The following is a 22,871-nucleotide window of genomic DNA, read 5'->3' as shown; positions in this document are numbered from 1 at the left end:
TAAAAATAAGAATAAAAATGGACACTTTTAGCAAACCATCTTTCCTATTTTTGTACCTAGCTTCCCATTATAAAATGAAATGGCTTCCTCTCCTCTGCAGGGCAAAATTCTTCATTTTCCACTGGAGAAAACATTGTTCCTCATGGGAATGGACACTGATAGTAAACACCATGTTATTATGCCAGGGAAAAATTATGGAAGTTACTTCTCTCCTGACTATTGTTTTTGCCATGTTAAGGGTTGCCTAGAGAGCCAGAGGGGAAGTGAAGCAAAGGAGGGTTTTTGTGCAGTTGTACATAGGCATCTTTATCAATATGAAGAAAAAAGTCTAACGGTAATATTAAGTTAGTGCTGAGAACTGGCTAGAACTCTGGGGTTCTTGGCTCCAGCTTGCAAGGCAAAAAGCCAGAAGAGCTCTGGCAAATGTTCTGCCTCTTTGGGCTCCAATGTCCCAGGTTGTTCAATGTGCCTTTACCAGGTTTGCTGTGCTTATCTTGCTTTGCTTTTTAAGTCTGATACAGCAGCCTAGAAAAAGATTAAGGGGAGTTATGCCCTTGTTCTCTTTTATCAGCTTGCAGTGATGTGGGTGTTTCCACAGTATGAAAACAGTGTAGAAAAGCAACACTTTCTGGGAAGCACTGTAAAAAAAAATCCTATGTGCCTCTTGTGTGCAAGTGATACAGCACCAGTTCGTAGCATCAGCCTCTCTTCTCAGTGCATCTGCTTAACATTTGATTTTAACTGTTTTTGCATTTCAAAATTGATACTAGTATGGGCTAGTGTGATATAGTCAGGAAGAGTTTTATACATGTACGATACAAGATAACTGAATAATATTTTTCTAGCTCTAAGTTTCCTGATAGCTAAAGGCCTGCAGCTCATAGATGATTCAGGACTGTCTTCACAAAATGCATTTTACATCACATGACTATAACTGGGATTAGCTGAATTTCTTGCTTTTCTGTTTCTCAGAATAAATTAAAGGTTGGGAAAAGCTTTTTTCTTATTTTTCTGATTTTGTCTATTTTACGTGTATTTTGTTGTGGTTTTGTTTAGTTTTTTGTAAGGCAATCCCTTTATTTGCATTTCAAGACATTTATTCTATTAGGCTTCAAACTCTATTATTTTCCTCTCTGCAAGACTGCTGAGTCCTTATGTCCATGTCTGTGCTGTAATTTTAATTAGATAGGCAGACAGAACATTGACTAAATATCTCCTAATGTATTTTAAATAATTAAACAGCAGAACAACCACCATACTTGTCCACTGTTCTTCTAAAGTGTTCTTCCCATAGTGTGTGGATATTGAAGATGAGTTTGACTTTTATCTTGTTTTTTTGGTAGTTTAAAAAGAGATTAAATATGCCAGATAAAGGTCTTAATGATAATGAGAAAAATTGAACTAGGTTAAGTTATTATTTTATGGAGTTTATTATTTTTTTATTTTATAGTTTCTATACAATAATGTCTTTAAGTTATTACTGTATAGAGACTACAGAGCTGGCCAGGTGGCTGATTTGGTGTGGGTCAGGTTCAGCAAGAACTGGCAGTATTTTGCTCCAGAGAAAGGAATCCCTTTTTTTGTTTGTGTGTGTTAAGTGGGAAGTGCATGACCCCTTCCTTCTGTAAAAATGTTTTGTGTTCTACAGCCAAATGACTGCAAAGCTTTATCAGTTATTATTTAAATTGCTATCTTTATGAAAAAAAGCTGAAAAATATTATAATGCTGTGAAAATGCTCTCACTCTGCAGACAGCATATAAAAATGTATTTTATAAATTTGTGTTACCTAAAGCCAGTACTCATGGATGTAGTCCTGAACTGTTGTAGCATCACAAGCAGTGTTGTCTGTAGTTACCATACAACAAGCTGGTGCTTTCTAACAGGAGCTTGCAGTGACTCCCTCATCATGTCTTACTAATGAAGGTGATGTCTTTGTTCAGATCTGTTCTTGTAGATACAGTTGCTAAAACAAGGACTCCACTGTCCATTATGCTTTCTTATTTCGTGGTTCTGCATCTTCATCTTTTTTTCTTGCTCTGTCCTGCTTTCCAAAGCTGTTACCTGAATTCTCAGCTTGTTTGCTTTGTAAGTGGACAAGCTCTGAGCAATGTCTTCTTGCACTTAGCATGTTAAGTGGAACATTTTCCACTTGTAAAGTGGAAGCATGGAATGTGTATGCTATCTTGCCTGATGTGTTTCTGTCAATGGAAAAATTTTCTTTCCCTGTAGAAAGACTGGATTTTTGATTAGTCACTAGTCTAGTCCTTTAGATTGAGGTTGGTTGTTGCTGACTGAACTCAGCAATAGCAACTGGAACTGGACTAACTGGAACATGCTGAGCTTCTGTTTACAGTTAGTAAAATTGAGAAACCTGTATACTCACTTGAGAAAATACATCTCTGTTGGGTGAGACTTTTTCAAGGATTATTTCCTGTTGGTGGAGGTCTAAGCACTAATTACAAAGAGGCCTTGGAATCTTTCTCTGTGGGACATTTAGGGCAAATTACTCCTTGTGTAAGACAGATTGCACACTTGACATCTGTACAAGAACAGGGTCATTCAGAAAGGAGCTGAGTTACCTCTCAGTCTTTCTAGGTGCCATGAGCCACCTGTGATGTTTCTGCTGGAAAGGGAAAACATAAGTTGCTGCTGGAAGTAGGTGATTGCTGCCTGCTATTTGAACACTTTTTTGTTTAATTAATATGGATCTATTTAAGTATCAAGAGAGTTTTCAAAGATGACTGCTTTCTGTCTGCTGGGCAATAACCCTTGAGGAATGGTGATTGCCTTTTGGTATTACTGCTCATGAAGGCTAGTTCCTGCATTACAAATTATGCTTTTAAGATTTTTGCTGTGATCACTTTGTGCATGGATGTGATTGCACCTTCACCTGGTTCCAGAGCCCTGGGTTAAATAAAGCACTGCTCTGTGATGTTTTCAGTGACATGCCAGGATGTTTTAGGGGTTTGGGTTTTTTTAATTCCTATTCCCTCCCTGTTTGAGCGTCAAAGTGATCTAGGTCTTACTAAAAGCATTTGATTCTCAAGTATTTTTAAGTGTAGATGTCTTTTACAGCTATCACAGTCCATCCATCCTGGCTTTTAACTACAGAATCCTCTTAAACAAATTTTGATTAAGTGAATAGGAGGGAGAGCAGTTAGAATTTACTCTGATTTAAGTGGGTAGTGATTATCATCAAAAAGGGGAGGAAGGAGACAACTTACTGCAAGTACCACAGATGTATTTTTAATGCCTTCGCCTGAAACTCTCTGGCAGTTGTTACAGTAGGCTCTGTTTTGAGCTTGCATATGTTTTAAATTAAATATATATAAATAAATAAAGGAAGGACATGTTATCTTTAGTACTTTCTGTTCTGCAGATGAAAAAATCCTAAGCCTTTTGCTGTACATAATTTTAGTGTAACCGAAGAATGCTGAAAACATTAAAAATGAAAACAAAGCCTGAGCTGAAAATTTTACTGTAAATGGAAACTATTGAAAAAACTATGAGCTAGCTGCTTGCTGTAAGAACTCCTGTACTTTGGGGAAATCAGATTTCCTTTCCCAAAGAGTCTGGAGCTGTCAGAAGTTTCTGATTTCCCATACAACAGATTCTGGTAGCATTTATAGATTGTGAGGACCAATTCTTTCTATTAATTTTGTGCTTGTACTGAAGTCTTGAGTATGTGCATGTTTGAGAGAGTGTAAACTGGGACCTGTAATTTGCCGTAAGTCCAATTAAATAATTTTGAGCTCAGCTAAACTGTGAATATGTACAGGTGTAGGCAGTACTTTTGTCTCTGCTGTCTCTTAAATATTTGCTCTTATTTTCTTGTGAAGTAGCTGTTCTGTCTGTGATTTCTCTACTTTCTGTGAACTACACTGGAGGAGGGAGGAGGCGTTCACTGAAGTTTCCATGGTCATTAAAAAGGAAGCTTGTTCATATAAATTATAGGAATGTTCCAGGCATTGTGTATCTTGTTTTTCTTATGATCATTGATTGTGTACTGTGTTATTTTGATTAAATAATTCATTTTTTAGTATAAAAAGAAAAAAGGGCAGTTGTCTCTTAGTAATCTGCCAACACTGAGCTTATGCATATGTGAATGTAATGGAGATGAAATTCGGGTGGGTGAAATATTCTGCCCATCCCTATAGTAAAGGGATAATTTCCATACATGGAGTTTTTAATAAGGCCTTATGGAATGGGCTTGTACATTGGTCTCTGGAGTGAGTGATTCTGCTTGCGATTTCCACACCCTCAGAGAACAAGGAAATCTCCTATGTGGATACTCAGTCTCAAGAGAGGAATGTATCTGTAGGAGGGAAAGCAGTGAGCTTGTGTGCTGGTCTGTTTACAGAGATCTAAATTAAAACCAGTGAGCTTGTGCCCTGCTACTTCCATTGTAGAGCATCAACCTACGAAGTTTTGTCTTCTTGCCAGAGCGAATGTTAGAGTAGTGTTTGTATGGAAACACTTTCTTATAAAGATGTGCATTGAAGAAACTGAAGATGATGAGAACTGAAGGCAGATACTTAAACTGATTTAGCTTTTATTTATTTCCTTCTTCCTTAGGCTACAGTTCTGCATGAGTCATTTGTCATGGAATGAAGTGGTTGTCATCATGGGGTTGGGGTTAAAGTAGAGGAGACTTTGGAGGAGAGGAATTAGTATAAATTTATAAGATATTGCTCACATAAATAACAGAAAACAATAGTATTTATACCCTCTTACAGCGCAGTTATTTAGAATAATACATACAGTAATGCTGTATGGACATGGCTGCCATTCCACTATACATAGCTGACTTGTTCTTCTGTTTTATCAACCTCATTCTCAGTGAGCAGCAACGTATCCAGCAGAATGGCTGATGATGCTTGGATGGGTGAGCTCCTCAGCCTCATTGGGCTCTGGTACATAATGGGGTTAATCCCATTTCTCATCCCATTCATGACAAAGAGCTTGGAATTTTCCGCTACAGCGTTTCTGAAAGAGATCCTGCTGGAGCACTGCCGGAGGGCCTTGATAGGCTTTGTGGTCCGATAGTTGCACGTGATGTACCTGCTGAAAGCCTCCCTAAATGTTTTGTTGAAGAGTGTATATACAAGAGGGTTCACTCCTGAGGATACATACCCTATCCAAACAAATATCTCCAAAAGCTTTTGAAAAACCTCCTTGTTGCAGGAGTTGCACAGAACTGAGCTGATGTTTGTTATGAAGAATGGGCACCACATCAGCAAGAAAAGAAAAAATACAATCCCCAGAACTTTTGATGCCCTTTGTTCATTGGTTATAGTTTGCATGGACTTCCTTCCAATTGTGGATGTCCTGCAGATGGGCATGTCACTGGACAAAGTCTGGTCCTTTCTGGAGCCATTTAGCATGGCCACCTTTTCTGGTGAGGAGGCAGGTGTCGTGTCACGCTGAAAGACTGTGGCCACTGTCGACCAGGTGAAGCGCTGGGGCGGCTTGTTGATCAAATAGGCCTTTTTGTGCAGCACTTGGATTGTCAGGAAATAAGTGACGATCATGATAGCGAGGGGAATGAAGAAAGCAGCCACTGATCCGTACAGAATGAAGTCATGAAAACGATCAGGCACCAGGGCACACGTGATGTTTGTAGAGTTACCATTTCCGTCCTCAATGCCTCTGATAGGGACTGGAATTGCAATGCCTGTCAGAGAAAAAACAAGTGTTTCAGCAAAGGGTAATTGCTTGCAATCGCTTCACTGGGCCTGAAGCCTCGGGGTTTCTAAAGAAAGGCAATTCCTGAGCTCTGGAGCAGGCACAGGGTGATGGACACAACCTGAAGTGTTGAGAGCATCACGTGGGTAATTGGGCAAACAGTACTTTGTAAGACTTGGCAGGCTGAGCTTTAACAGAGTGTGCTTTCTAAGGAGATAGGGCCTAACTTGTAGTGATTGAGGAAGCAGTGTAAAGTTGCCAACTTTTCAAGTGTAAAACACATGAATTGCTTTTTCTCTGGTTATTAGAATTAGTGTGGCTTTTCCTCCAGTGAAATATGTTTCCCTAATGCCATCTCCCCCTTTTTTTTTCCTCTTCCCCAGGGTAACATTTGCACTTTTTGAAGGGCAGTTTTGTAAATACCTAGATCTTGTCTTTCCCTCTTCTATTAACCACATCAAGAGACTGGACACAGACAGCTGATTTTTTTCACCCTGCTTGACTCTTTCATATATACAAGTAGCTAAATAGTTGCCAGAATTATGCAGTGTGTGTTTGAGATGGATTTGTTGTTTAAAGTCTCCTGCATATTTAGGAGTGTTTAAATGAGACTGGCTAGCTCTGTAATTCACCACTAGTTTAAAAAAAATGTTAGCAGTCTTGTCTTTAAATGAATTTTTTATAACCACTAAATTACAGTCAGCACTTCATTTGCCAGCAGTCTGACATTGCAACAAAAACAACAGGTTCCTTGCTGTCTGGTGAAGCTGATTTGTGCTGTTTTCTGATACCACTTAATGAGATATAGGGATTTACTGTATTCCTTTGCTACTCTGCATACTCAAGTTGGTTGAAAGCAGCAAGAGCAAAATGGGTTACTCTTCAGCAACTTGATCCCTTTCTTAATTAGAAGCACACCTTCAGATACAACAAGCATTTAAAATGAAGATTGAACCAAATTAACCTTTGATTTGGAGAACTTGGCTCAGCTGCAGAGTAGTTTTATGTCAGATAAAAAGAAGTTGAAAAGTACATGCTGTTTAATGGCAATAAATCACGTATTAAAAGGTCAACTTGTGAGTGTCTTGTCATGTAAGGTGTTTTGGGTGAGAGAAGTGGATGATAGCATCTTTTCTCATATCATCACAACTCTTCCAGAATTTTTTTTCAACTCAGAAATTTGGGATTTCTCTCAGCGAAGAAGGTGAATGTACCCATTCTTCTGTACATCATTTGCCTTAATAATGCAGAATAATTTCATTTGGTCTTGCACACAGAGCATACAGCATTAAGACTGTCTGGAGCACGTATTAAGTTATTTGAATTAAATGTTTTCACTTCCTTAGCTCATTTTACAGATTCATTTTTTTAGGCATTAAAGACAGATGAGGTGCCACATGCACATCACAGAGACACTGATATCATAGAAATTTTGATGTTGGTATAAACTTCTTCATATAAACAGTTCAGGATTTGTTGTTTGATTGTTTGAGGGTTTTTTTTTTGTTAGACATTAGCCTTTCTATATGCTGTCTTAGCCTTCAGTGTTAGCCTGGATGTTACCAGACACTCTCTTATATCTCTGCTATAAATAATTAACCCTTTTGTACTTCCTTTATGCGACACAGAATTTTACCAAGATCTATTAAAGGCTTAAAATTGTGTTTGGGACAAAATATAGCACCACGGGAACATGAAATCTTGCTTTCCCAGGAGACATACTATGCATGCAGATAATTGTCTTCTGATTTTTGAACTTTTAGGACCATGAAGAAGAGTGATGATTAATACTCTGACTCAATCCTTGGCCTTTCTGGTGAGCCTAATAAGGAGCAGTGGTTCAGGCAGATTTTTATGATGTAGCTATGTATGATCCAAGAGGTGGACTTCAGCCAGCCTGACTGTTATGGTTCTCCAGTCAATAGTACTTGGCCAAATTTTGCATTTCCCCCACATTTCGCCTATTGTTTTGGACATGAAAAGCTTCTGTGTTCCTTTTCCAGTCTCCAACTCTCACATACCTATTGAAATGAGCCAGACCACGATGATTTTGATGATTGTTGTAGCCCATGAATTGTACTGGCTGGCCTGGATGGGCTTTTTTATCGCAATGTAGCGGTCCAGGGAGATGGCACAGAGGTGCATGATGGAAGCTGTGGAGAAGAGGACATCAAGGAACAGCCAGATAGGACATAAGGCAGTCGGTAAAGGCCAGGTATTATCTGAAAGAAAACAAAAAACTCATTAGAATCCAAGGGTTTTGAGAACTTCCAGTATGTAATTTTCCTGTGGCATCAGTATTTTTGAAAAGTTCATAGTACTACAGGAACTGAGCTTTGTCACTGCCTCAGATGAGTTCTGTCTTATATTTTATTTAGCTCCTAACTGCCATGGTTGCTGCCATCATATTCGTCAGGCTACTTGTGTACTATAAACCTCTCCCTGTCTTCTTGTACTTTTGTGGCAAGGACTCTGGATTAAAAAGTTTGTAAAAAATGGACCATGACTAGTTCTTGGGACCCTGCTGTTAAATGATTGTTTTCAGCTGTTTCCGCTTGATAGTCCTGTGATTCAAGGTTATATTTGATGGAGGAGATAATGGGTCATAACCAAAGTAATCGTTAGTCATTGTAGAACCACTGTTGAGTCTTAGGAGTGATATTGAAGAATCTTGTTCACACATCTTTAAAATGACTTTGCTGTCACTTGGCCAGATACACTGGAACACTAATGTGACAAAGTAGGGCTGTTCTATCTCAGTAATGATTTTATAAAAATTGAACATTTTTGTGCATGTCCTTTTTTTTTTGTTTCCCCAAGACCCATGGCTTGGATTTTAAGTCTGGCATCCTGTTTCTTAGAGTAGTTACCTGCCCTTAATATTAATCCTTATTGCAAACATAGGGTCTGTGAACCGCACTGTGTCCAAGATAAAGGTTTAATAGTGTTCAGATTTCCAAAAGACTTGTATTTTTGAGAGCTGTGTCTCCCCTATCAATGTCTGCAATACCAAATGAACTTTAATGGAACTCTGATTTTTCTTTTTAACTGGTCTATTTTCACTCAGAAGTAGCTTCTATTGCAATCCAGTGCAAACAGTGTTCAGTTTGAGGTGCACTTTAGTGTTGTGTGTCTATAAGAATGTTCTGTAGTCTCAGGAAAGAATGTGTGAATGAGGAAGATTTTTCTGTTTCTCATGGTAGAAGCTGATCTACTAAATGTATTTTCCTCCCTTATAAAATTCAGCTGTACTCAATCAGTAAGTACATTAATAGTATTGCTAGGGAAATCAGTTCTTTGTCGAATGATGATCGGGGGGGAAAAACTGCATTTTAACAAATCAGATTGGTTTTAATTTTTTTGGTCAACATAAATAGATCTGTGTGCTGAGAATGCCAAATGAGCTGGACTTTTGTAAGGTTCAGTCTTATCAGCATGGTAACATTGCAGTCATTTGAGATTAAAACATTTTTTCATAACATAACTGATAGATGGAAATGATAGCAGTGCTGCTTTGACTTGAATTATTAACTCCAGTGGATGGAAAATTTTATGAAGACAAACATAGCAAGTACTTGTCTACACTCTTACCTATGCTGGGAAACCTTCTATGTTAAACAAAGAGAATGGATGGATGGAGCCCTGAACTGAGCCTCAGCCATCCCCAAAGCAGAGGACTCCACGTGAGGATGACATAGGCAGTGAGGCAGATGGGAAAGAGGCAGTCTGCTTTCAATTTATTAATCAGAAAATTTTAGTATCTACCATAATTATTTCCTAAAATAGATTCTGTGGTTGAAATTATGCTTCAAAAAATTTAGTCTGTCAGGCAGGTGTGAGAAAGTTGTAATTTGTAAATTATGAAACATTTACTCATCCTTAATTTTCATGCCTAGACCTTCAGCTGTCAGTAAGGTACGGTGCATTTCTGAAACAGATTTCTTTTAAAAAGAAAAACCGAAATATATTGTGGGTCATGTAACCAGCAGTAATTAAAAAAAAAAGGAGTTAAAAGAAGTAACTGATTTGATGGGCTTGAAATATTTTTGCTCACTCTAGAAAATTGACAGCTTCTTTTGACTTTGTTATAAAGGATTAGTTCAGCTAAAACATGAACAATAGAATGTGTGTTCTACAGCTTGAAGGATGGCAGATAACACAGCTGGATTTGAAGTGAGCAGCTAATACTTCATTTGGATAGTACTCGCATGCCATTCCCTGGATTATAACTGCTTTGAGATCTGGAGAATCCCAGTGTAAGAAGTCTTTCCTTTTTTAGTTAATTTACTGTTTGCAGAAGAAAATACTTTGCAACAAAAGGCCCTTCTGCTTCTTTGAAATAAAGATACATTTAAACAGTGATCTGATACAAAGCAATCTTGTACATTTTTGAGTTTTAAGAGCTTTTGTGAGTTGACAAGTGCAACTGAACAGAGAAAGATTTCTATTTTCTTTATTTTTGTCTAGTTTTGAACTGGGTGCAGAAGTCAGTAGGTTATCACATTCATGATTATAACATTACATCCTGCTGTATTTCTATGTAAGAGATGCCAGGTTTTGTCCAAACAAAGTCAAAGTAAACTTTAAATGCAGTGACTGATAAGGACTGAAGATGATGGTTATTATTTAAATGAAACAAATATAATGAAACTGATACTTTAAAGTCCTGAAGAGTCACACAGTTATCTCAGATTCATTCTGTGGTGCATTTTGCTACGACTTACTTTGATTTGTAGGTTACATCTGCATTAGAAGCTTTGTGCCTGTTGTTTGAAGCAATGCTCTGGGCTGAGTTCTTGTCCTTTTCTGGTGATGGTGGTGCTATCTATCACTGTTGGCCTATTCTATTCGTTTAGGAGTTGGGACATAATGGAATATTAATTCCCTTTCATGACTCAGAAAGTGATGGTGACCTGCTTGGTTGTTGTCCTGCTTTATAATTCAGAATGTAAAATGAATATGTCCTGCCAAGTAGTGATACAAAGCCATTAGCAGGTCGTGCTTAGTTTAGACTGGTCTGATTCTCTTCCTATTCATCTACATTGTGCAAGCAGACCAGAGCATTTCCAGGGCAGAGATTCTCCACTCCCATTTTTCTCTGGAGCTAATAGGGATTGGATTTTTACCTGACCAAGATGCCTGCCTGAAAATTTGTCTGGGTTCTCCAGCTGTCAGGTGGTATAAATTAAAAAGAAATTTCTTCTTCCTACAAAACCTTGCCTTAGATACTCCCAGCACTGCAGCAGTGCTGCTGTTGCATATTTTGCTTATTTTGAGTCAAAATAGGACCAAATACATGCTTTAGGATTTGCCTTGCACCTTAAGAGAAGTAAAATGAGCTTTTACTGCAACTTGTCTACCCTTGATTAATCTTTATTTAAGAAAAGCTTTATTTATAGGAAATACCTTGGAAATGTGTAATCCTTAAAACCAAGTGCAATATAGAAGAGCTACTCTTGCAGTAAGCCAAAAATTTTTTTGAAAGCTTGAGAGAAAGCACTGCTTGTGTACATGTATAAGTATGATTGAGAGAAGTCTTTAAATAAACTTGGAAACCAGTTGTTGTTCTGCTGTAAGGGCTGCAGAAAAGTGTTACCTGTAAAGGGTTTGTTGTTGTATATAATGATGCTTTTGCTGAGATGGAAATTGATATTTTCAGCTACTTTAAGTCTAAGCTTCAATCTTCACACTGGTGTGTGTTTCTGTAGCTGCGAGCGGGGTATTCACCCTCATGGCAGTCAGTACTTGGCTCCGTGGGCTGCCAAAGCCTGATGTCTCCAGGCTGTTCTCTAGTTTTTTAAAATTTATTCAAAGTACTTTTTCAATTAGGCTTACTTTCTCATAAACCCTTGTTTTCTTACTTATCTTTAGATTTGAGACTTTGGAAAGTTGTCCCCAATTTTCAGAAGTTTTCTCTGGCAGTTTGCACAAGCAAGAAGGGAAAATTTGTTATGGTTCATCATTGGTAATGGGGGAAGATTAGGACTGGTTGCTTGTGATAGATTAAAATAATGGTTTGCAACCTAGGATGATCAGTATTACTTTCTGATTTTAAGTGGACAATTATCAGGAGGAAAGAATGTATTTTAAAAGATGGTTCACGTGTTGTCTTCAAGTAGCCCATTGCCCACCAAGCTGTGGACATCAGACTTCTTCCTTCTGCAGGCTTTGCAAATGAGATGATCTCTCAAGTTTGTTTGCTAATTTCACTATTCAGTGAATTTCAGTAGTTCTGAGTGTTAGAAATTGGGGTAACTGTTTTGAAAGCTAGATTCAGAGAGTGCAGTTATCTCCTAGTGGGCCCTCCTTGATTTTTTTTAAGAAATAAGAATAATTTAGCAAGCTATAGAAGCTATGAAATGTTTATTATTCTGACACTCACACTCCCAAATTAAAATTTCTGCATATGCTTGTATTGGAGTACATTTTGGTTGCTCTGCTGAGAATAAATCCTGCTGCTCATGGCACTACACCTGCAAGTGAATTTACAGATTCATTTATATACTTACTCTAAAAAGGGGCAGATCTTTATAACAGACACAGTCCATTTCTGCACATTTTTTGGTGAATGTTCTGTCAGGGTGTGGACCCAATGTCTGTAGCAGGTTTTGATTTTGAACACCCTGTGACACGTTAGTTTGTACAGTCAGGATCTTAATGTGACCGCACTTTAGCTCACACCTTTTCCTTCAAATCTTCTCCACACAATTAGATAGCAGTCCCAAATCGGAAGCATAATATTTGTACTCTGTATCTTGAAGCTGCTTTCATTATTATGGAAACATTCCTGTGTGGAGGTGCCAGGAGGCTGGATTTAGTTTGCTGTCTGGCTGTCAATGACTTTTCTTTGTTCAAGTAGTTATCTGGCTAATGTAGCTTCAGGATTTAGACCTTTTATGTATTTTATGTCTGTTCTGTCTTCATTCCAGTAACTTCTCATGTTTTGCTCATGCTTTGAACTTCTATAAACACCTCAGTATCTTCTCCCGTTTGGTGAAGAGGCAAAGCAGTTTTTCTGGTTGGCTGCCAAAGAGAGACTTATATGCAAGAAGTTCTAGTTTTAACCACTGTTGTGTGGAAGGCAGATTGTGGTCTTAATTAATATAACTGATTTTACTACTTTCTGGTAAATTTCTTGCACCATGAAAGATGTTTTTGTTTGACTTTTGAATTAAGATTCCTAACATGCTTTAAACTGTTGTAACCAGGGTTTAGGAGTGGATTAATTGAGAGATTAAGGAGCAATAGAGTCCTTATGAAGTTATAAAGGAAAGATTTGTTAGTCTAGCAGAATGAAAATAATAATTTGAAAAATCCAAAACAAGAAAACTACACTACTGCCAAAAACCTACTCCATAAAATCCAGAATTTGTCTTCCTTTTATATTGATTGCTAGTCAATACTCGTACTTTTTATGGCTAGTAACTTTATTGTTGTTAATAATGAGACCTTTGGCAGGCAATAAGCGTTTACAGCATCCATGTGTCAGTATGGAGATACTATCTGCTTCTTGCCTCCCACACACATGCACATACATGATATACCAATGTTTTCTATAAGTGACTGGTTTTTTGAGTTAGAAATCACTGTCTCAGTTATGTACATTCTTTCAAGAAACTGTTACTTGAAAAAAAATCCCTAATCTACGGTCTCAACACTGAATTCTGACCTCTTGTTCACACTTCTGTCTGGGGAGAAGTCTATAACACACAGAAATTCTCAAGGCATATAATGAATAAACGCATTTGTTAATAAAGTGATACCAGTTTTCTGTAGCAAACAGAAGCTACTGATGGTCTTTCTGAAATAAAGTTTATGATTGTGTTTGTGTGTTGTTCAGGCAACTCTTAGAGTCTAGCCTAGGAAAAATGAAGTCCTGAAGCTTTTCTTAGGACCCAGTGTACCTTAAAGGTAACTATATAAATCTTCAAGTTTACTGAAAAACCTGTCTCATTGATTTTTTTCCCATGTATTCTTAAAGAAAAGTTGGCAGTAAGAGAGACTCCCATGGAGCTGCCTCTAATTAGTTGTCAGAAGCACTATCTGAAATAAAGCTGGTTTTGAGAAACTGGAAAAATCATGCTTGTTCTATAAGGACTAACAAGAAAATGTCACATCCAATGTTTGTTCAGGTGAAAAAGACCTATTTTATTTCATATGATGCTGACTAAATAACAATTATGTATCTCAAACAATAGATACAAGGACAGAGGCTTTCTTGGCTTGACAGATGATTTAATTGTGATGTCTTATGAACCTGTGGCTTTCCCCAGGGTGGGAGAAAATCGGTTTCTCTGAAACTGGTACTGGTAAAGTTTGTTGCCACTGATGGTGCCAGGGACCAGTTCCGAGTGACCATGTAAATATATGACTGCTTATGGAGGCAATACTCAGGTAAAATTAGGTACATTACTCAAAGTTTAAAGAAAGTTTAAAATCTGTTCAGTGTACTGAATAGATACCTAGCCTTGATTTCATGTTTTTTAAGAGAATACTGCCTGAAATTAGTGTAACAAAACACAACAAATATCCAGCATTGTGCTGATGTTGTTAAAATTTATATAACACTGTACAAAATGTAATTCCCTGTGCTTCAGCTCCTATTTGAATATTTTTAAGTCTTAGATGATTTTCAAATGGTTTGTTTCAAAGGAAGGAATATCCACGTAGTTGTACGTCTCATAAAGACATTAGGGTTGTATTAAGGTGAGAGGGAGAGAGGATTCAGCAGCCCTCATCCTAGTGATTTTTAAAATTGTAATGCTGGAAAGCAAACAACTTTTCTGCTTAATTTATACCTCCCAAAATTGTACCCCATATGCAAACCTGATGAAACAAACATGCTGCACTTACCAAATAATATTATGAGAAGGGCAATTGGCATCACAAACAGACCCACGAGCAAATCTGCCACTGCCAAGGACGTCAGAAAGTAGTTGGTAGCATATTGCAACTTTTTCTCCAAGGACACCGCCAGAATGACAAGTATGTTCCCCCCAATGGTGGGGATTATCACCAGGAGGATCAGCAGTGCTACCCAATGCACTTTGTTTCCTTGTTCCTCACTTGGGTAGTCCTGCTTGGGTGCTCCTGTTACTGAGAGAGGCGACAAAGATGCATTTTCAGCTCCAGATCCATTCAAGGACTGTAAAGGATGGGACATTTTTGTGTGCAGCAGAATGTCTTCAGGAGTTGTATTTTGCGCAGGAGTTGCGTATGATGTAAGAGTTTTCTGTTCCTCTCTGGTCCAGGATGGTCCTGAAGAAAGGCCAGCATGGTCAGTATAGTGGACTGGTCATCTGCTATTTTGAGATACTATAACCATGTTGGAGCTGGTATCCAATTTTTTTATTCTGTGCCTTGCTGGGCACAAAAGAGTTTTAAAAATGAAAGTCCTGTCTTGTGTCCATCTCTGTTTGGTAGGGTTCAGGGGTCTGGTCTCCCCTTTATAGTGACATTCAGATTTCAGAAGGTTATAAGGAAAAAATCAGTATCTCAAAAAGAAGTAGTGCATTAGCTTCCTTTTTTTTTTTTTTTTTTTTTTTTTCCTGCGGTAGTAAAGAGTGATAGATGAATCTGAAGGCAGAACGATTCCCTTTAGGTGCAGTCTATGTCGGTTTGCTCCTTCTGAGTACAAACTGATGCAGAGGCAGATGCTGGAGTTGTGTATGTGCAACTCCTCCTCTCCTGAGTGTCTAGTCTCTAGCAGCATGTGCGTAGGCAGACAGCAGTTCCCATATTTCCCCTTATTAAGAATCCTATTTCTCCTCAGAGGGTAACCCCAAAAATATCTTCAGAAATTATGTATGAGGTTTCCGTTTTAATCTCAGCACTTCCTAATTTATCAGGTGAGTGTCAGGAAGCTACAGACAATAAAACATTGCTGACAGTCTCAAGGGAACTGTAGAAATTTATCGAACGGAGACATCTAAATTTACCCATTACTTGAAGGGGTGGGGGTGAGTAAAATGCTTGTTTTTGTAATCTGAGCAAGGCTTTTATTAAGGACAGCACATTCTCTCCCTCTGTCTTTCTTTCTCTGTCAACTCTGCTAAAGACTTAAGGCTTGCATTTCCCCCTTCAAGCAGAGACTCAAACAGCTGTCCTGACATTAAGCTGAACAAATGGTCAGTTACTGAGAAGATTTGATATGTTGCAGTTTTCAGGTGAAGAAAGCCTTACCTCTTTCTCTTGCATTTTAGTGAAGCTCACTTTACATCCAGGAAGATCCTTTATAATTTTCTTTTTCATCATATGTTCAAAGTTGAGATTTTTCAATACTTTCTTGAAAACAAGTTGTTCATTTGCTTTTGGTTTTTATAATATTTCTGAAGCTTGTCTCTTTGTGTGCTTTTTTTTAGCACATTTCTTCTATCATGAAGATTAAGAATTTCTGTTTTGGGAAAACTGTATTTCTTCTCATCCAGGTATTTTCTCCAATTCTGAAATGGAGGAGAAGATTAATTCTTACCACATGTAAAAAAGCATAGAAATAAGGTTGTATTCTCTTTTGCTGTCCTTTAACTTCCATTCTTTGTTGATTCTGTTTAGGTGATCAGCAGAGTCTGTGTGCAGTTCTCTCTTTGTTCATAAGCAAAGCTCGCAGTTTGCTGCTATCCTTGTTTGTTGATTGACTCCTTCCAGTGAGTGTATCCAGCTCCAGTGTTGGAAAAGCAGGAAAGTGAGCGCGGTAGGGGGGGTTGGCTGGAAATAAGACAGAGAGGGTTAATTATTTCACTGCTCCAGAACTATAATGTATGCTCACTGTAGCTGTATTAGTATGTGCAGGTCCTGGAAATGACCCTTCACACTACAACATTCTGTCTCTGTGCACCGTAGCGTGTCTGTCTGTCTGTCTGTCTGCTGCCTGCTCTCTGGGCTCTCTTGCTCACTTGCATTCTGGACCGAAGCACAGTTAACCCTGAAAAGTTCTGCAGCCCTGTAAACACTCCAGGTTTTTTCTTGCCTAACTTCCTAAAAATATTGTCTAGCACATTTATTTTAAGTGTGTGCACTGTCACTTTAAAACTTTCCTTCTGCAGCTGCTTTTTATTATCCTGAGTGTTCTCTTTTCTTACCTTCCAACTTTCAGTCAGATGTGTGTATAGCCTCAATGTCATCTTATGGTTCTGCATTAAAATGGAAATAGAGTTCACTTCCAAGGACATTAGCTGCAAAATTGTGTAATAAGTCCTTGAGTAAAGGCCAGAAGAGACCATGAGATCATGGTCTGACCCTCTGTATGACACCAACCATTACATTCCATGAATTGCTAGTGCTCACCAGCCTTGAGCTGGAAATCAGGTCTTCAGTGAACAGTACATAATTTTATATTTCTTTAAAAAAGAAAAATATTCCATATCTAGAATGCAGGTATTGTGGGGCCAAAGAGAGAAGGCTGCTATCAGAAATTAACAGAAATACTTAAAGTGTATTGAGATCATACAATAGAATTATCAGTAGTTTTGACTTGTTCTTTATTTTTCCTGTTTAAAGGAAACTGTCAATAAGAGATTCCATGCTGTGTTAATTTACAATTGAGTGTTGATTTCTTTATTCATCAGAAAAGTATATATTACAAAAATAAAGATTAATCCAGCTATGGTAATAATGTTTCTTTATTTGGCCACCTCCCTATTGTCACCACTGACAGTACTGAGAGAGCAGAGCACATGAAAACATATAAAAAGTGAAAATTTAGACAGGCCAGTACCTTATTTGGCTAATGAGCATTTGGATTCAGTTTTTCTTAAGCTCCACTATGTCTAATCAACTTCTGGTTTATATTTTATAAATCTTGAAGGATATCCTGCCATTAATCTAGCTGTACTTGAAGTTTTTACTGCAGATTGTTCTGATGAAAGCTAATGAATACATTTATATCTAATTGAAAAGGAAATTATTTTTAAAATACAGATAAAACCAATTACCTTAGGAACTTGCACAAGATGATACAAGTTTAGTGGTATGTTGGCTTGCAAGCATTTTTATCTCTTTGGTGCATTGTTTAATTTCAGAGAGATGAAAAACACACCTGGCCTTTGTGATGTTTTCTGAACTTTACGAGATCTGAATCATTTGAGAAGCACTTCTTTCTCTATATCTATTACAGAGCTGCAGCAGGTTTTTTGCTGTATCTTCTGGCCAGGCTTTTTGCAGGCCGCTGTCCTGCCCCTGTGTCCAGCTCTTCTGTGTTAAGGATGGTAAACCATAAATCACACTAGACCCCACTCCTGGTCCACTGTAAATTGAAATTTGAGCTACACATAGATATTATTTTTGTTTCCCATCCCTTGCTGTTACTTCTGTTTTCAAATTGCCAGTGTTATTTTATAGAGCCATGTCTCCATCAGATATGAGCTGTCTCTAGTGAGTGCTGTTCAGTCAGTACATATCCCTCAAGTTCACTTGCTGTGTTTTATGTGAGATAGTTGCAGGAAATTCCTGGTTTGGGAATAACTGGGATCATTTTTGTCTGGAGAGAGAAAGAGACACGAGATGTTTAGTCTACACTGAATATATCAGTTTGTTGCATTTTTCTCAGCAGGTTTTTCTGTTTTCTATATATTTCCTATTCTATTGCACATTCCCTTCTCCAGAAATGACCACAAACTGTGCAGTTAATAGCCACATTTCTCCTTTGTTAACTCATTCATGGATGAAATGAAACTTCTGTTAAGCTTTCTTTTTTTTTTTTCCTTTTTTTTTTTTAATTGCCACTGTGCCACTAAAACAACGTGTGGAAAGAGTTCTGTATAAAATGATTAATTCATGACCAATAGTTTATAAAAGTTATAAATATTTAGAACCTTTTGAAATATGACCAGGGACACTTAATGAGGAATTTAGGAGATATATTTGACATTGTTCTTCGATTCTCTGACATTTCATTTTTCAGTGAGCTGTATAGTCCTTAAATATTTAGACTAAAAAAGAAGTGCATGTTAGTGATGCTTCAGATGCTTCCATTTTTAGTCTCAATCACGAGACCAGTGTGATGGGGTTTTTTCAGTATATTTACTTACTGATGCTACCAGATACATATATGCATGCATGTATGTATGTATGTAAGTATGTATGTATGTATGCATGTAGAGTTTCATGTTTAAAAATTACTGAAATATAAAGAAAAAGAGCAGAAATGCATTAACCGTGAAGATGTGCAGCTTAGAGGATTGGAGATAAACTGTTCAAAGAATGTACTTTTAACTGGTCTGTGATCTAAGACACTTGAAGCAGAATGTGCTCCAAGATGTGGCAGTCTGAGTTTTTAGTTTATGTTGGTGCATACCTCATAGGGAAAAAAGAGTGGATTGTTAACAGCCAATGTACCTAACTGTGATACTCAACTTTCAGTAGCCCAATAAGGTTCTTGCAGGCAAAGCCTCCTGAGAACTATGATATCTGCAGATGTTGCAATTGTAAAGACTTTCAGAAAAAAACCAGTTTAGGTCAGCACCATGGATAGAAGGGGAATCTGACCACCTTCTGTGTCCAGCTGACCTGGGCAGTTTTTTTGCATATTAGTCTGTGTTAACAGTCAGCATCCTGGTTTTCATTCTGTTAATTTTGGCACTGGAGGCTTAAGAAAAGTTTTCTTTCATCTCTCTTTGGAAGTACTGAAGAATTCAAAATTACCTTTGGTTTCTCAGGAACTCTAGGCTACTTACAAGCTAAGTATCAGCTTTTTATGGAGACAATATGACATTCATATATATATATATATATATATATGTATATATATATATATATATATATGTATGTATACACATACACATGTGCTTATATATATCCAAGAAATTACAGCCCCAGAAAGGAGTTCAGAGTTGAGGCTAAGGCAGTTGGGCAGGAGTCAGGCAGCTTCTCTGTGTTTTCACTGGGTTTAGTTCCTGGGAAGATTCAAAATCCATAGTTGTAGGGTGTTTGTTTCTTGTGGAGGTTTCAAGAGCAACCAGTTGGTTGCTCTTGAAACCAGTTGCTAATAATAAACTAATAAAATGTCAGCTGTTACGTTTTGCTGTGAATCTCTTTTTGCTCTCTTGGTGCATCTTTATTTTTTTTATGATTTTGTTTGACTTCTGAAACAAACCAAACTCGATCTTGGAGGAAGTCCTTTATCTGCAGCTCATTTATCACAGCAGTGAAATTTATTCTGATGTAGGGTAGAAACAAAGCTGTAGCTGACTACACTGTTGAAGTCCCATGGAAGAAACTTCTTGAGATTTTTGACTTCATTATCCATTTAGTTTCCTGGTAACAGAACAAAGTTGAAGGTAGTTACGATGTTGGGTTTTTTGTGTACAGGTCTGGGTTCACTGACGTCTGTGGTTTCATGGCTTATCTAGGAGCAGCTGAGCAATTTTCAGATGAAAATGAAGGAAATAATTGGGCCATTTTTTTGTCCTCATTTTGCTGTTGTAGTAAAGTGTAATTGCAAAAGCAAACTGCTTGAGTAAAACCAGTGTTAGGAAAAAAGGAAGGAACCAGTGCATTAAAGATAATTTGGTTTTCAAAAATAGACATTGCCTATCTTTCTAAGATACACAGCCTAGTTTAGAGACATGCCTTAGGCTTTAATGTAGGAATTTTATGATGAAATTACTGGACTGTGTTATGGGAAGGTCATGCTAGAGGACTATGGTACATTGCTTCTGTCCTCAGAATATATTAAATCTACTCCAGGCTTAGAATTTTTACTGTGACTTTAAAGAGGGGAGGAAAAATTTGTGTCTGGAGATAAAATTTCTCCCCACTGAATCTCCAGATGTTATTCTGGTATTTCATGTGATGTTATTTTCTGTGTTTAACTTGCAGTAATGACAGATATCTGTATTAGCACTGAGTAGGAGTAGTGGGTTGCTGAGTGTGACTTGTGACAAACCGTTACTCTTTTTTAGTAGTGTTAATAAGATTTCTCATACTCTTCATTATTTTTCTCCATCTCCCACCAGAGGTTTCTAGTCTGTGACCACATTGATTCAGCCATCAGCAGTCAACAGAGTGCTGGAGGTCTCCAGCCAGGAGCCAGAAGGGTGGACTTGGTTTGGGAGCCTGTGTGGGGCTTGGTACCAGTGAAGCAGAAAGCTCCTCCATCAGCAGGAGGACTGTCCCTCTGGATTGTGCTGAATGTCATGTCAGCAGCTCAAGGGGCTGTGCTCTCAGTGAAGGGCCAAGGGAAGGAGAACATTCTCATGTTTTAAACATAGTCCCCAACCGAATTACCAGATGGAAGTAATGCCATGGGAGCACAACTGCAGCCTGTGACTGCTTATGAGGGCTTTTTAACTTTTCTTTTGATCACTTGACAGAATTGTTTTGAGTTTTATAAATTTTATGGAGTGTGGGTTTGGGTTTATATGGGCTGACCTTTGGCAACACTATGTAGAATTTTGTAAAACACCTCAGCAATAAAGGAGTAAGCAAATGTTACTGCTTCAGCATTGATGCCAACAGTGCTCTTGTGCACTGAGGTCCTGTTCCTCTGATACACACTTTTGCAAGACTCTTCCAGTTTTGATCTGCCTTCTAGATCTCTGTTAAATGAGAAGACATTTTTGAAGATTAAGGTTTTGAGAAAACTGAGGAAAGTGATGGGACCCATTAAGTTGCTGCAACTCCCAAAGTGGATTTATGGAAACCTCCTGTCAAAACGTTTGACTGTTTTATGGATAGATTTGAGATTAAAGTATTTGAAATAATGGCCACAAATAATTTAAGTCTGGCCAAGAATTCAAAAATCAATTAGTGCACATTAATCCCGATTTTATAATAAAAACTGTGTCAGAACTTCTGAGCCTGCAGACACAAATATGTGTCCAAGTTAATGATTCTATAAAATCCAGCTTTCTGAACAGGAATTTAATGATTTATGCCTCAGAGGCCATAATGACATCTTTGCCAGAAAGTGTTTTTCTCTTCTTTGGCTCACAATCTGCCTGTTTAACATTATATGTAGTAAAGCAAACACAAAGGTGTTAAGGGTCTTTGTGCAAGAGCTGAAGTCTTCTGTGCAGCTGAATGCTTTGGCCTCATTTATTATAGGATTTGTGTCTCCTGGTCTCCACATCAGCTCATTTTTAAAAAAGCGCTGTCAGCATCTAAGCTGTTATTTGAGCAAGAGACTGATAGGTAGTTTTAAATGTATCTTTTAGTTTGTCATCTTCACTCACAGGGCATGACAGAATTGTTCTGTTGCCCAGCTTTTCTCCCTTTCTTAACATTTGTCATCATGGCTGCATCTTAGAGGCAGCAGTTTCCAGCAGCTTTGTGTTTCTTTCTCTCTTCTGGGTATTTTTTGCTGCTGTGGAAGGCCAGAGGGGTTGTAAGGTGATGGGATTCTTTCCCCATGTGGATGCTTTGGGAAGACTCAGATGGAAGAGTACACCTCGAGTGCTGTGTCTAGTTCTGGGCCCCTCATTTTAGGAAGGATGTTGAGATGCTTGAGCACGTCCAGAGGAGGGCAACGAGGCTGGTGAAGGGCTTGGAAAACAAGCCATATGGAGAACAACTGAGGGAGCTGGGGTTGTTTAGCCTGGAGAAAAGGAGACTCAGAGATGACCTTATCACTCTCTACAACTTCCTGAAGGGTGGCTGTAGACAGGTGGGGGTTGATTTCTTTCTCCAGGCAGCAACTGACAGAAGGAGAGGACACAGTCTCAGGCTGCATCAAGGGAAATATAGGTTGGATATTAAGAAGAAGTTTTTCATGGAAAGAGTGATTAAATATTGAAATAATCTGCCCAGGGAGGTGGTGGAGTCACTCCCAGGATGTGTTTAAAAAGAGACTGGATGTGGCACTTGGTGCCATGATCTAGTTGAGGTGTTTGGGCTGGGTTGGACTCAATGATCTTGAAGGTCTCTTCCAACCTACACATTCTGTGATTCTGTGAAGTGGTGGGTGGGGGGAACATGTGGGTGCTTGCCGCCCTTACTGCTGAGGCACTGAGTAGCCTCTGAAGCCTGGGTGCCTTTCGGTCCCTTCAGCAGTTCTGGAGGAGGGCTGGAGCCTGTGTGGTGGTTCTGCCTGTCTGTGATCAACTGGAGTAGGAGACAGGAGTGCAGAGAGTTCAGGATTGTTGGAGGAGACCGTGGGAAAGTGTTGAAATGGGACTAGCTAGAGTAGAAATTAATTAACTCTATGTGTAGAGTATAACTGAAGTATGAGTGTCTCATTATATGAACATGT

The 22,871-nt window shown here is 38.3% G+C and overlaps 2 protein-coding genes across 2 annotated transcripts in view; one reads left to right on the top strand and one right to left on the bottom strand.

The window, feature by feature from the left end:
- Nucleotides 1–22,871, top strand: part of PSMD1 (proteasome 26S subunit, non-ATPase 1) — a 67,262-nt gene that overhangs the window by 20,973 nt on the left and 23,418 nt on the right. The gene's annotated exons all lie outside the window — the stretch shown is intronic.
- On the bottom strand, nt 4,501–15,644 carry HTR2B (5-hydroxytryptamine receptor 2B). Its single transcript, XM_066325912.1, has 3 exons — nt 14,540–15,644; nt 7,708–7,908; nt 4,501–5,675 (listed from the first exon to the last, which is right to left on the bottom strand). The coding sequence occupies exons 1-3, from the start codon at nt 14,847–14,849 to the stop codon at nt 4,795–4,797; spliced, it is 1,392 nt and encodes a 463-aa protein (XP_066182009.1). The 5' UTR covers nt 14,850–15,644; the 3' UTR covers nt 4,501–4,794.

Source organism: Sylvia atricapilla, chromosome 10 (genome assembly GCF_009819655.1).
Source record: "Sylvia atricapilla isolate bSylAtr1 chromosome 10, bSylAtr1.pri, whole genome shotgun sequence".
Taxonomy (NCBI): Eukaryota; Metazoa; Chordata; class Aves; order Passeriformes; family Sylviidae; genus Sylvia; species Sylvia atricapilla.
The sequence above is the reverse complement of the archived record's forward strand: the minus strand, read 5'-3'. Positions and strand labels throughout refer to the sequence as shown.

Excerpts from the sequence above, each read along its gene's own strand:
- HTR2B (XM_066325912.1), bottom strand. The coding sequence starts at position 14,849 with ATGTCCCATCCTTTACAGTCCTTGAATGGATCTGGAGCTGAAAATGCA. Across the intron at positions 7,909-14,539 it reads CCTTCTCATAATATTATTTG|ATAATACCTGGCCTTTACCG; the intron begins GTAAGTGCAGCA and ends GTTTTCTTTCAG. Across the intron at positions 5,676-7,707 it reads GGTCTGGCTCATTTCAATAG|GCATTGCAATTCCAGTCCCT; the intron begins GTATGTGAGAGT and ends TTTCTCTGACAG.